Genomic DNA, 15,318 nt, shown 5'->3' with positions numbered 1-15,318 from the left:
TGGATCCCAGTAGCCACATATCAGCTGAGATCAATGCCCACTCCCTTCAAGCTTATTTACTCATTCCACATTGCTCTATACCCTGGTTCCACAGTCGGGTGCTTGCCTCCCTTCCAATTAACATCCAAAACCTTCCCCAAAAATTCCACCAAAGTTACAGGCACATAGATAGGCTATTTTTCAGCATTGTCTTTTTTGAAACTCTCCTTTGTGTAATGTCATGATAGCCACAATATATTCTTAACACTTTCTCTGGATTTTCTAGCTACAGGCTTTGTTTCTGTGTTTTGCAAAGCCTGGATGTTTTGGTGTAATTTTAACAGATTCCCGCACGTGAACCTTCATTATTTTATTGATTTAACTTCACAGCACTGGTAACTTTAACATAATATATATCCATACACACACACACACACACTCAAATGGAATATATATTCAAATACATTCACTAGATTTTGATCACTCACCCTCTGCCACTCAGCTTAGTTTAAACTGTAAAGCTATGCCCTTTATCAGAAGACAAGCTTAAAAAAATCTTCCCAGCTCTAAGCTGTAATGTTGCAATCCTACTATCCTGGAAAGATAGCTCACATTTTACCGGTACTCCTGAGATTAGTTTTGCATCAATATTGCTTACATACTCACAATTTTTCTTACTGTTTCCATTCATACACTGCTAACAGCATACATGCACCAGGCAAGACCCATAGTATTTTTCTATTATAAATGAAGTTAAAGTCTGAACTGCAGTCAAATATGCCATGAATAATCTGAAAGAAGAGATCCTGAAAAACAAGCAAGGCCCCAAACAATTAGAAGAGCATATTTTAATGCAAAACTCTGGGATTTCAAATAATTTAGTGTGAGTGTGTGTGTGTTAATGAAGCCAGGTACAGTACAGCAATTCACTTATTAATTCTGAGAAACCAAGAAATGGCAAAAAATCTATATGACCAGCAGAGCTAAATGCATTGGCTATATTTGAAGCATAACCTACTACACTTGACTACTGTATATTTCTAGAAAACTGTTACACATTTCCAGTGAATAAAATGATGCAAAAGGTAAGAAAGCATACTGCAAGTGGCCGCCAACCATCCCTCAGCTGCTAAGGGCTTAGCACCATCCCTGACAAAGAGTGTGTGTGTGTGTTTATGTGCACACACATATACACAATTGTTGACAGGGCTATTTTAAAATGTGCTCCATTTTATCCAAAACAAAGAAAAACGATGCAGAAAGAAATCAAACCTAGACTGATTCTGTAAAAAATCAGTTCCTGATTGGTCTCCTCCAATAGGCTTTATACTGTGCTGGGCTACTAAGGCAAGGAGAAAGACTGAGGAACCCTCACCACTTCCCCGTTTGTTTGTTTGTTTGTTTGTTTGTTAATAAGATACCCTCAGTGAACTCGGGAAGCAGGTCTACCTGGAAATCAAACATTTTAACCGGAAAGATCTGCCCCTAAATCTCAGATAGACGTTGCAGGAAAAAGCCCTCTGCATATACTCAGAGGCACGCGCCGTCCAATTTCCAGAGTTGAGCCTTAGCACTGAAAAGGCTAATCAGTGACTCTAATGTCGTCCCTCCGTTCCCACGAGCGATAGGAGATTTGCGCACATATAAACCCTTGCGCCTTCCGCTGAGGATCCCGGGGCTTCCGAGGCTCGCTCTTTGTGGCGGGGAAGGGGAGATGCGAAGCAGGCGGCTGCCCTGAGCCCTCCCTCCTGCGTGCCGGGCGGGCGACGGGGGAAAGTTGCGCGGGGGACTGGTGGGTCCAGTCCTCTCCTCCGCGCTCTTCTTACCTGGGGCGCGGCGCAAGGAACAGAGCCGCCCGGCGCGCAAAGCGAGAGAGGCTGGAGCCAACAGCAGCAGGCGCTTGGTGGGAGATTCAGCCGAGCCCGAGCTGCGCTCCTGGACCTCTGGGCGGAGAAGAGCGTGCGTGTGTCCGGCTTAGCGACACATCCCGCGGATCCTCTCACCCGGCGCAGCAGAGGACAACCCTCGGGGCGGAGCTGCTGCTGCTGTAGGCCTCCCGCCTTCTTCCCCACATGGGGCGGAATAAGTGGAAACCGGCGGACGCGGCGGGTCTCTCAGCCGCTGCGCAGGTTGCCCCTTTCTCCTACAGAGCCGCATCGATCCCAACCCCTCCTTTCATCTCAACGTGCCCGTCTAATTTACATACCATCGTTTCCTCCTTTCTTATTGATTCACTTAGATTTAGTCTTACATTTCTCACTTTGTCTCCGTAGAGCTCCATGCACGCCTCTCTCGCGCTCTCCTCCTCGGAGGGAGGATAAGAGGGGCAGCAGGTCAAATGGGTTGGGGACTTCGCGGGCTTGTCAGGAGACCCCGCTAAAGCATCTGGGGGTCGTGGGTTGTCCAACTGTGGTTTCCAAGTTGACCCCCACAACAATCATTCCTTGTTTTTTTTTAAGGCCTTTGAAGAAAGAAGGGAATGAAGCAATATTCTACAAGGATGCGAGGAGTAAATAACATTATTAATCTTGATTTGGTTCCATTCGTCTTGGTTTCCTGGGTCAACCTGGTTTGAATTAGGTATACTGTAGTTAGCAGACTGAAAATGATTTCAGGTTTGGCTAGTTTAACACACATATACCGTGTAGCTACAACCGGCAAGTGGGTACCTCCACCTGGTGGTGAATTTGGAGTATTTTAAAATGATACAAATTTTAAAACTTTCCGTACTTCAGGTAGAGTTATGTTGGCAACACGTTTTTAAGGCAGTCGTTTTTCACAAGTGAAACAATCTGGCATAGGGCTACCCTTGAGGTGGGTCCTAAGGCTGCAGCTGGTGCAGAACATGGTAATGCCTTGCTTGCAAGATCATGGGGGCCAATCTGCAATCCAGCCAAGTTCAAGGTGTTGGTAATAACAGATACGGCGTTCTGTACAGCTCAGGACCAAGTTACTTGAGAGATTGTTTTATTATTTATTTACTTACTTACTTATATCTCACTTTCCCCCCTGACGGGACTCAAGGCATCTTACAGCTAAAAACAAGAACTGCTAACAACATTTTAAAATCAATCATTAAAATACAATTAAACATTGGCGGAATTAAAACTATAGACATATATAAAATATGTTTTAAACATACAGCACCAGTAATTACAATAAAAACAGCAGAGCACCAGCCCTTTAATTAATAGCAATCAATTCCCAAAAGCCTGTATAAAGTCTTCACCTGCCGGCAAAAGGAAAACAAGAAGTAGCCAGTCTAACTTCTCTGGGGTGGGACTTCCAAAGTCTGGGAGCAGCCACTGAGAAGGCTCTCTTCTCCCTTACATACCCAATAGGAAAATAATTGTGGTCTGCGGAAGAGGTCCCCCTGCAAGCTCCAGAGATATCAGAAGCCTATTCTACAGTAACTCAGCAGGGCTTTCAGTGTGATGGCCTCCATTCTGTGGAAAACAATTCCTGACAGGGAACCAGGCAGAGGGCCTTCTTGGTAGTGGCACCCGCTCTGTGGAACGCACTCCTATCAGATGTCAAAGAGAAGACTCCTGAAGGCAGCCCTGTTTAGGGAATCTTTTAATGTTTTGTATTTTAATACTCTGTTGGAAGCCGCCCAGAGTGGCTGGGGAAACCCAGCCAGATGGGCGGGGTATAAATACGGTAATAAATTATTATTATTATTATTATTATTATTATTATTATTATTATTATTACCAGAGGGGACTGGCGGCCACTATCCACACATTCTGGAAACAAGTGGAAACATTTTTTGTTCTGATGGGCTTTTCCAGCTGCATGAATGGGTCTCTGCCACGGGTGTCTATTTTGTATTCTCTTGTTTTTGAATATATCATTTTGGTTTTTCAAAGAGTTTTCTGCTTTTTTTATTGTACATCACTTTGAGATACTTCACAGAATCATAGAGTTGGAAGGGATCACGAGAGTCATATAGTTCAGTGTTTCCCAACCTTTTCCCGACCGTGGCTCCCTTCTAACCTTTTTTCCTTCCTATGCCCCCCCATGGGAGCAGCTGCCCCCCCATAAGTAAAAATCAGTAAAAAATCAATACAGACCTGAGGTTCTGGTGCAAAAAGACCTCCCCCTCCCCCCAAACAATCCTGGCTACACCCATGGCTAGGTGTTGGGGTGGATTTCACACGGCGCCTTGCAAAGCTGGGCCGATACTGCCTACTGGCCCTGCACCCCTCAGCAACATCCGAAGGCCCAGACCTTGCAGAGTCAGGCGCAGGCTGAGCCCAGCACTGGTGGCAGCCACATGCCGCTCCAGCTCACCCAGCCCTACCCATTGCTACCACCCCACCTGACCTGGGGGTTCTGGATTGCAGGCTCTTCTGGTCAAAACAGGATCTGCCTTCCGCCAGAAACAGGGACTGCTCCAAGAAAACACATGTGGCAAAAAGGAGTGCTAGGCCCTGGTGGGCCACCCCCTTACCCACTTGTGATTGGCTAAGCGTATAGCCAGCCAATCAGGATTTTTAAAAAAGGTTTTCCTTCACTTCTCACTTCCCTCTGTGGCCCTCTAGCCTCGTGCTGTGCCCCCCCCCATTTATGTGATGTTCACCAATGTCCCACTTGGACTATGCCCCCGGTTAGGAAACACTGATCTAGTCCAACCCCCTACAATGCAGGATTTTTTTGCCCAATATGGGGCTTGAACCCACATCCCAGAGATTAAGAGTCTCATGCTAGTCTTAAGCTATCCTGAGTTCTTGTATAGAATTAGTAAATTAATAATAGGAATAACTATGATGATTATGCTTGTGGAAATAAATACGTATTAAGATTGCTTCCTCTTGCTTGGTAGAGATTTTACAAGTTTTTTTTTCTTATTCCAAAATGGAAATTAACCCATTTGATTACAACATTCATTTCTGAAATAAATATATGCACATAAGCCAAAATATAGAGCCAGACGACAGTAATTAAGCACTTGGCAGCAAGTGCAGAAATTGCTTAGATTACTGTAGTGCTCTTTTCATGGGCTGCCTTTGACAACAGTCCAGAAACTTCAACTGGTTCAAACTAAAATACTAGAATGCATGCGAAAGGCAGGGCTTTAGGCAGTTTTCAGTTGTGTTACCCGTCTTATGTCTGGAAGTGCTGACACTAACCTTTAAAACATTGAATGCTTTGTAATCAGATGATCTGAAAAACCCCTTCTATCTGTATGGATTTGTCATTGTGACTCTATTCACACTCACCACTAAGATCAGTCTAGCAGACGGTACCTGTGATAGGGCATTTGCTTGGTGGCTCAAACCTCTGGAATTTCATTTCCCAATAACTCTGCTTGGCCGTTCTTGTGTCGTTAAGTAGACGACCCTAAACTTATTAACATCATCAAAATTTGTATTTATTTTTCATTGACCTGTATATGATTTTGAATATAGCTATTTTTATCATATCAATTGTTTCAAGCTTCATTGCAAGCTAACTAGTGCAAGCTTTTGAAGTAAGTAATTGTCGCTTATTGTACATACTGAAACCAGCAGTCACTACAATCCCAGGTCCTGTTCATAGAAACAGCTACCACATTACTGCATTGGGTCAAGCACATATGAATATACCACTTCTGTACATCAGAATTACTCTGGTTCCCATGATGGCTGAGCATTCTTTCCAGTTATTGATATGACTGGACAACTAAGACAGGCGCCCACAGAGAATTTACACAGAACTGCTGGTTTACAGAAATGGTGAGCCCAAACAAGGTAGCGGGGCTATGATCTTCTGTGGATTGACCAAGTAAAAATGATACATAAACACACCATTAAATTTATTTGACAAATGCATGGTATTAATTAGTAAGAGTGAATCTAATAGTGCCTTCTTGAGAAAGTCATGCCAGCTTTGGCCAAAGTATCAGCTGATTTACAGATGTAGAGAACATTCCACCAAACTAAGGCAGAAGAGTTTTTTAAAAATAAAATGATATATTGTATTAAATGACTGAAAAATTTAATGTGTGTATAGGCAACTCTTCATTAAAAAAGTTTTTCTATGGATGTAGTACATATAAAGTAATATCTGACCACAGCAGCTTGAATATGCTAAAAACATACTATTTATGCCAGAATGGGCTTTACATTTAAACACTGAAGGTTTGGTGTTGTTGGGTTTTTTTTTAAAAAAAACTTCTATAGCTCCTCATTCAACATTCAGCAAGAAAGGCAATAGAAATCAGTTACCTATAGTAAACTATGATTTTATTGCAATGTTGTTATTACGCTATTTTATTGCTGTAAACCGCTTGGAGATTTTTTTGTCTTGAAATGATCTGTATTGCATACCATTTCATAATTACATCAAGGAAAGCATGCTAGTAAGTTCACTATAACTTGCTAACATAGGTGTTCCCATTGTGTGCAGTAAGTTGGTTGCTCTTACTAAAAACCTTTTACACAATTGTTACAAAGATTGCAATCCTAGCCCCATTTACCTGGAAGAAAGTCCCACTGAATTCAATAGGGCTTACAACAGAGTATACATTGTTAGGATTGCGCTGTTACTGGAAGATGTGAGGGCTATTACTGTAGAAACATTAAAAGTCATTTTATTTTCATAATAACAGGCAAATTTGTTAGACCCATTCTCATTTAACTTTGCTGAAGTAAATGCTTAGAAAATAGTGTTAGGTACACAACTACTGAATGTAATGGGATTTTTTGAAACTACAGATGTCTTTGCATGAAAACACGTAGGAAAAAAGAATGAAACATTCAACAGTAACTTCACAAATTCAACATTATCCCTTTAGCCCCTCATAGAAGTTACTGTTATTTCAAAATGAAATGAAAAATAAAAATCCATTTTATTGTTTACCCAGATACAAAAATACAGTACAATATGATGAAGCAAGGCATCCACCGAGAACATTCAGCAAGTTGAGATTTTCACACTAAATACTTCATTACATTTTCGCTTCTATCGACAAAAGAATTAAAAGACAAATGCACAAACGGGAAAGCTATGTTTCTGTCTAAATGTAACCAAAGGAGCAGCAGGCAATTCTGTTAGGAAAAGAAAAACAATTTTGTACTTCCAATGTTCTTCATGCTGCTCCTTGGGCAGGTAGGAAAATAACTCTACTTGGTGTAGCGTTCATGACGGAATTATTAGTTTAGTACGGTGGGCTTGGTAAAAGTTCATACTGAACAATAAAAGCAAGATTGTTGTAATCCTAAATATTATTATCTAGACGTTCCTACTGAAAAAAGCAAGACTAAGCCTGTTTATGATAAAAGGAATAAATGATTCTATTAAGACCAATGTCCTCATCACAAACCAGATACCAGCCTTTACCTCATAGAGAATAAGCAATTTAAAAAGTTAGGCCTTAAACTCAGCTGAAACTGTGGTTTATAATATGCTCAAGGCTGAAACATTCATTCATCAGTAAGTATTTTAGCTTTATTTATCCTATAAACAGGCATTTCAATGTAAACAAGAGAGGACAGAGTTACAGTATTTATTTTGATTTCACTGTCTGAAAAATTAGATAGTATTTTATCTAACAAGTTATCAGTAGGAAAAAGGTCATATCAGTGCATCTACAATTCCTCATTGGGGAAAAAGGGAGGGGGAAAAGAGTCGTATATCATTTTAGATTCTGAATGTATATAAAACAGATCCCTAGTGTATTATAATTCATCTCCAAAATGTTTCTTCCTGAAAGCATCACCTGTCAGCTTCTCTTGGGCTTCCTTCATGCCTTGGATAACTGTAATATTAAACATTAAAAAATGTTTAGTACTTGGTTCAGTTCAGTTTACATGAATAGGAGAGAAATTCAATCTAGTTTGCATTTAAAACTTGCCTAATTCACATTTTCTGAGACAATATCAAAACACACCCTGTGCAAAAAGGTGTGTATCATTTATGCCAATGAATCTTCATGAGTATTAAAAAAAATCACAAATTGCTGTGGAAATTTGGAGAACGGGGGAGATGAAAACATAAGAAACTGAGGGTGGAATTCAACATTGCACTATGACAAACATCCCATCTGTCCAAGCATTGCTCTCTCCTCCCACAGTCTGCTGCTCTGAGGGCTCTCCTCACTGCACCCCAGCCCATTTTGGGGGGCACAGAGGAAGGAGGGAGGAAAGCCTTGTTGTGCTAGCAGAATAACAGGGCTTGTCAGATGAACCCTGCACTATGAGAACGCAAAACAGACACATCCCCCCATTTCTAGAAATGCCTCCCATTTCTTAAGCTCAATTATTCCATTATCCCCCTAAAAGAAGATGTGAAAAAGAACAAGTCTGTCAAATCTCCTCTTTTTGGCCAATACTCTGATATAACTTAAGAATCTGACATAATCCTAAAGGTGTATGCTTAAACTTACACCACTTATACGCAATGGTAATCAGGTATAATTCAATATAGTTCTGAACTGTAAATTTAGTCCAGTATACCTGAAGGAGCATCTCCATCCCCATAGTTCTGCCTGGACACTGAGGTCCAGCGCCAAGGGCCTTCTGGCGGTTCCCTCGCTGCGAGAAGCCAACTTACAGGGAACCAGGCAGAGGGCCTTCTCGATAGTGGCTCCCGCCCTGTGGAACACCCTCCCACCAGATGTCAAAGAGAAAAATAACTACAACTACCAGACTTTTAGAGGACATCTGAAGGCAGCCCTGTTTAGGGAAGCTTTTAATGTTTAATAGATTATTGTATTTTAATACTTCTGTTGGAAGCTGCCCAGAGTGGCTGGAGAAACCCAGCCAGATGGTCGGGTATAAATAATAAATTGTTGTTGTTGTTGTTGTTGTTGTTGTTGTTGTTGTTGTTGTTATTATTATTATTATTATTATTATTATATAATCAGGACACCTGTAGTGAAATACAAGTTGTCAGAGAGCTGCCAGGGCTACTATAGCCATCTGAGATAAAGCCCAATTTGAACTTAATTCACATGTACCTTGTTCAGCATTGGTATAAAAGTACTTGTAGCTGGGGTTTCCTCTCTCATTTATGATCTCTGGGTGGATGTTTCCACTGGGATCTACAAAAAACAGAGAGAACAAATGAAAACATCCATGTGATGACAACAGCAATGCATTTCTCCAAGAGGGATAAGAAGCTGCCTCACGCCTCACCCATGAAAATGATTCTGGGAATGTAACCACCATCAGGACTAAAAGCTTCATCTTTGGGTTCCTCTTCATCCTGAAAGTTAAAAAGATAAAGTAAAGTAACATTAGGACTATTTCCACGAAAATCTCTCTTTATTGTTTCTATACGTATTGTTTCTATACGTGTGGGTGTGGATGCAAAGTTTCTCAAGCTCAACCTTTGGCATTTCAAGGTACGGAGAGCCATTCTGCAAGATGGATGCCACAGTTGGCTATCACCCCTCGAAAGAAGGGCAAGTCACTGCAATTGTTCATCAGTAATATTTCGTTGTGAAAACAGCAGTCTATTACTTTGACAATAATAGTTTGTTTGTTCATTCATTCAACATCACAGTGGTACCTTGGTTTTAGAACAGCTTAGTTTATGAACAACTTGGAAATATAACACTGCAAACCTGGAAGTAGGTGTTCCGGTTTGTGAACTTTGCCTTGGAAGCAGAACATGTTCCACTTCCTGTTGAGTGTGTTCTGTTTGTAAATTGAGTCCCCCATTGCTAAGAGGCTTTCTGTTGAGTGTGTCGGCTGTTGAGTCCTGAGCACCCACGCAAAACAGAGGTGATATTTGGATCTTTAGTTTTTGCTATTTTTTTGCGTTTTTGTTTGTGTGGCTTTTTTGTTGTTTTGACTGTGACCTGTTCTTCATTTTATGGCACTGACTTGTGACTGTGGCTTGTGACTTCGTTTTTGTGACTTGTTTTTGTGTCTGTGTGGAACCAAGTTCAGCTACTAATTAATTGATTGTGTGACTGCAGAAATTGATAAAAGCCCCTCCCCATCCAAACAATGACTATCATCAGTGCACGTAAGAATAAAAATTAATTTTTATTTTTATCTACAATACTGTCTCATTTATTTTATAGTACAGTACATTGATTATTGCTTTCATTTTATGGATCAATGGTCTTGATAGATAGTAAAATTCATGTTAAATTGCTTTTTAGGGGTTGTTTTTAAAAGTCTGGAATGGATTAATCCATTTTGCATTACTTTCTATAGGAAACTTAACCATGCCTTGGTTTTGGAATGCTTTGGTTTTGGAACAGACTTCCGAAATGGATTAAGTTTGGGAACCAAGGTAATGGTAAAGGTAAAGGGACCCCTGACCGTTAGGTCCAGTCACGGACAACTCTGGGGTTGTGGCACTCATCTCACTTTACTGGCTGAGGGAGCTGGCATTTTTCCGCAGACAGCTTCCAGGTCATGTGGCCAGCATGACTAAGCCACTTCTGGCAAACCAGAGCAGCGCACGGAAACGCCAAGGTACCGCTGTATTAAGGATGTGCAATGTAAAATAATGGATAAATCAATGGCAGTGTCGTCATCCCCTGAAATACAGAGAATGTTTTATGCTTGCTTTCTGTATCTTCATAAATTGTCTCAGAAAGTTCCAAGGAAGAATATGGGGAAATGCTTCATTTCAGTATCTTAGCAACTATCCAACTGAAGCTTACCTCAAGGTTGACCATCACGAAATTATGGGCAAGCTCTGAGATTTCCTTAGATTCCGAAAACTTCGGTTTTAAAGCTAAGAAAAGCATAGAAAGGAAAAATTAATCAGGAAAGAGAACAAGTGTCACAATTCTTACACACATGCTTCTAATCACAAGGGGCCCTGACCTAGCTAAATCAGTCTCATGGGAACAATTGTCTCATACCTAACTTGTACTCTAGATTTCAGTAGGACTTAAGCATGACTAACTTTAGTTAGATGATAGCCAGAATCAGTCATCAAAATCCTCACATTTAAATAAAAAGAAACAGAAACAGCCCTTGTTACTTTTGTTAAAACAGTGGAACCTCGGTTTGCGTCCGCCTCCGTTTACGGCGAACTCGGAGAGTGACTGCTGTGGATCCGGGTTCCGCGCATGCAGATGTGCAGAAGTGATCTGCGCAGCAGCAATCTGCGCAGCGTGAGCAGAAGCGCTCTATCGGCGCTTCGTGCACGCGCAGAAGCATGCCTTCGGCGAGCGACGAACTTGGGGAGCGACCGGCTCCCAGGAACAGATCGTCGTCATAAACCAAGGTACCCCTATATACCTAATACAAAGAAAAAGTGATACAAAACAGTTCTATACAAGTATAAAAAGCCCGAGAAACATGAGCAATGCTCTGTTTTTTTCAATAAAAAACACAAAATAAATGTCACTCTTGAACTAAAAGTATTTTTACATTTTCATTGGTGTTTGAAGTAAGTTTGTTCATCAATGTACAGTAGTACATGTCTAATCTTTACTCTCTGAACTTTGGCTCACAGAATCCAAATAGTAAAAGCTTAGGCAGCTTTTCAACTAGCATTTAGCCACAGCTATATGTGGGGGGGGGACCCTACCTTATAAGTATAGTTTTATTTATGAAGACAATACATACATGCTATACTCTCTGTAAAATTACAATTTCTCCTACAAATGTTATGTATCTATCCAATTAGAAGTTTCTGAAATTGCTCTCAGGGAATGTTAATTTATCTTACCTTTGCAAGCACCACACCAGGATTTGTGAATGATTATCATGAGAGGCAACCCACTAAAAAAGACATTGAAATGCACCATTAATGTACTCCAATACTCTTAAGACTTACTTCTGAGTAAACATGCACAAGATTGTTCTATAAGGCGCAACTTCAGAATGCAATTTATAAAAGGGGGTTCCATTGTAGCTTCATTAACATTAAAGATTTATTAAGAACAAGGTTAATATGTCCTACTCTTTTATACCTAATAAAAGATTACGTAGCCAACTGTCCACCTTACAGGAAAAGGAGGTCTAGTTTACTCAAGTGATTTCACCTTTAGATATGCAAGTGATTTATGGGATTAAACCTGGAATTCACAATGTGAAAAGCTTTCTTAGGCACTATACTATGTTTGTCAGCGGTGCAAAAAAAAAAAAATTCCAAGAGAAATTAAAAGGGGGATGGGGAGAAATATTTGTAGGTCAAAGAGCTGCACACTAAACTCTATGGACAATGATTAAGAAGTGCAAGTCTTTCATGTGTTGCCTTGATTGCCCAGCCATCTTCTAGCCAGCCCTCACTCATGTTGCCCATTTATCCAATGTTACATTTTTGCACATCACCTGCTTTGTCCACAACCCACACATCCTTGCTATTATTATTTTGTTGTGCCTTATGGGAGGACTAGGGAACCTGTGGTCCTCAATACATTGTTGGACTCCAACTCCCATCATCCCTGACTATTAGCCATGATGGCTGGGGCTGATGGGAGTTGGGGTTCACCAACATCTGCCTTATGAAGATTACTGTACTCAGCTGGGAAAGAATATTACCTTATTAAAACACTAGAAGAAAACATATATAATGTCTTACTCCCAAATAAGTGTGCAGAGGATTATAGCTCTAGTGTCGGGGTGGCTAACCTCTGGGCTTGTAGGCCAAATTTGCCCCACCATTCCTCCCCATTTGATCCATGAGACTGCTTCCCCCCAAACCACGTCCAGCTGCCCCACACTTGACATCACATGTCCTGGATGGATCCTGCATCAGCTGCTTACACAGCTGATCCCTGCAGAAAGCAAGACTGAGCATCAGCTGATGGGCAAGGAGTTCAGTGTTGTAATAAAGAAGCCAATTTTCCAAAGGTCTCTACATTTGTGAGCTAGTTGGGTTTTTCATCCAAAGTTCTTGTCCACAGCACAACTGTAACAGAAGAATGTCAGCTCCTGTTAATGGCACAATAAGATAGGCCATAGCTGGGTGCCTCTCCAAAGCATGCCAGAGCTCTGGCAGAGGTCACCTTTACAGTTGGCCAAGGAAAGTGTAATTAGTCCCAGAACCTCTGAAGTTGAAGGCTTCTAATCCTCACTGGAAGATGCACGTCAGGTATAGTAGCTGCCCACAGTAGCAGCCTGTGTGCAGCGGTGGAGCCATCATCCCAACATTAGTGCTACTGAAGCTGGGGGCTGTACAGATGTGCTGGCATGAGGACAAGATTGACTCCACTGGTGCATCCACCTGGATCTTGCTACCATCTCACCCCAGCCCTGTCCAGGTAAGCTGCAGTGACACCAGTGTAAGGAGGGTTGCTCCACACAACCACACAGACCACAACTGGCCACCTAGCTGGGGCAGTTTCTTTTCCCAAATGCACCATGGCATTGCTGGGGAAGCTGCTATTAGTTCCAAGCACAAAATAAGCACACTCTCCCACAAATCTCAAACTCCTGACATTCACCTGTGAAAAATCTATCCTCAGAATATGTCACACTAAAAGCTGGAAACAACAGAAGTTGAAAGGCGCCATGTAGCGCTCACAATGTGCCACCCAAGTGTTGTAAATATGACTACAGCCCTAATCTCTATTTCATTTCAAGCAAAACTGTACTCGGGTATACCAGTGATCATCACTAAAACATTTTCATATCAAAGCACAGATTGTCCCTTTAAAAGCATGTTATTTCCATGTGCTAACTTAAAAAGCAATGAAAGAGTATCAATTAATTGCAGCAGCAGCATGAAATCCCAACTGTATAGTTGAACTCAAAGTGATCAGTTTGTCATTCTCTGAATAATTTCACATCTTTTTGTTACAGGTAGGTAGCCGTGTTGGTCTGAGTCGAAGCAAAATAAAAAAAATTCCTTCAGTAGCACCTTAAAGACCAACTAAGTTTATATTTTGGTATGAGCTTTCGTGTGCATTTCGTGTGTATCTGAAGAAGTGTGCATGCACACGAAAGCTCATACCAAAATATAAACTTAGTTGGTCTTTAAGGTGCTACTGAAGGAATTTTTTTATTTTACGTCTTTTTGTGTAAGGCTGGAGATCAAGTTCTTACAAAGGGCTATTACTAATCTGCACCTTCAGGTTTTTAGGTTGTGACTGCAATTCTTTTGCTTAAGTAATCCAATTCCAAACATGTTTAGACAGGCCTAATTCTGCATGGGAGTCAACTGAGAGTTTTCCAGAATGTTTTTCCCTGTTGGTTTTAATTTTATTAGAATTTTTTGAACAATACTAACAGAGAGGGAAAGTTCAATTGAATTTCCTAGGACTTACTACAAAGTAAATTTGATTTAGGTTTGGACTATCTCTCTCATCAGAAGGGGGAAAGCAGCATACACGGGTCGCAACCTAAAGCAAATTTACTTTAGAATGGCAGAGGTTGTTTTTATGTATAAACTCTGCATCTTTTAGTGTAGCGATAAGCCAGGATGTTATTTAATAGTAAGGCTAACCTTATGAAATTTACACCTCAGTTCACTTATTTGGAAGCAATTATTATGGATAACAGGGAAATTTACTACCAAATAAGCCTGTTTTAAGGTTGTATTCCCGCTTGCACAAGATACCTGGCTGCTGCTTCCTTTTTCCCATCTTCCAGTGTCCTCCAGTGAATATGATCTCCAAAACCTTGAAAGAAAAGGGGGAATATATGTTGCATAATTTAAAGCATCAGTTACAGAAGATAAAAACAATTTTCTATATATCATCACATACTATGAAATAAATGCTTTTAGAATGGCAATCTAAGATACCATTCCTAGGAACATCAATGAAGTTTGAAGTTACTGTATTCCAAAGGAAGCAATTCTCTTTCCTAAAGGATTTATACATATCTTTTTATTTGAACTGAAATCTGAAAAGAGGGCCATGGAAACTGCCACCCTGAGCAACTCATGGCCTAGACTAGGGAAACTACTCCCTTGAAATTAACTATTTTTCCAATAGTAGATGCAAACTATAAGAATCGTTATTTGTTATCACAGACAGCTTAGGGATGATCACACCTGCCTAAACCTTTCTGCTTATTTTTTGCAAAGCACACACAAGCATTTGAAAACATCAGTAAAAACAAAAGAGGAAATAACAATTGGTCTCTAACCTTTTCCAAATGCTTCCCCAGCAGAAACTGCGACAAGCAATTGGCAAAGCAGGAAAGTAGACAGCGCTGCTAACTGAACCTTCATGCTTTCTGCCAAGATCTTCACCAGGACAATTACTCCAGCTCTGCACAGCGATCCTCTTAAGCAATAGTACTGTATCTGATTAAACCAAGTCAGCTTCTTTGTTTAAGAGGAAGTGATGTTATCGGAAGGATATAGGAGGCGCTTCAGAGATTTGGGTCCGGGGTATTATTATATACACACATATATAGTTCTCATGCTGTGCAGAAGAGTGTCTTTTCTGTCTCCGCTCGGAATTTACGTAGGAATTTCTAAGTGTCTACG

The 15,318-nt window shown here is 40.8% G+C and overlaps 2 protein-coding genes across 2 annotated transcripts in view; both read right to left on the bottom strand.

Moving 5' to 3' along the window:
* Positions 1–2,248, bottom strand: part of RAB3B (RAB3B, member RAS oncogene family) — a 50,289-nt gene extending 48,041 nt beyond the window's left edge. Inside the window, exon 1 of the mRNA XM_035122707.3 lies at positions 1,806–2,248. The gene's annotated coding sequence lies outside the window, so the exon portion shown is untranslated. The remainder of the gene's footprint in view (positions 1–1,805) is intronic.
* Positions 2,249–6,787: 4,539 nt separating this feature from the next.
* Positions 6,788–15,138, bottom strand: TXNDC12 (thioredoxin domain containing 12). The gene is made up of 7 exons (XM_035122464.3): positions 14,973–15,138; positions 14,440–14,500; positions 11,605–11,657; positions 10,586–10,659; positions 9,099–9,168; positions 8,921–9,004; positions 6,788–7,720 (listed from the first exon to the last, which is right to left on the bottom strand). The coding sequence occupies exons 1-7, from the start codon at positions 15,055–15,057 to the stop codon at positions 7,641–7,643; spliced, it is 507 nt and encodes a 168-aa protein (XP_034978355.1). The 5' UTR covers positions 15,058–15,138; the 3' UTR covers positions 6,788–7,640.
* Between the last annotated feature and the right edge of the window lie 180 nt (positions 15,139–15,318).

The sequence above is a fragment of the Zootoca vivipara genome, chromosome 7, assembly GCF_965207765.1.
Source record: "Zootoca vivipara chromosome 7, rZooViv2.hap1.1, whole genome shotgun sequence".
Lineage (NCBI taxonomy): Eukaryota > Metazoa > Chordata > Lepidosauria > Squamata > Lacertidae > Zootoca > Zootoca vivipara.
Note: the sequence above shows the minus strand (reverse complement) of the source record. Positions and strands in the feature narration are given on the sequence as shown.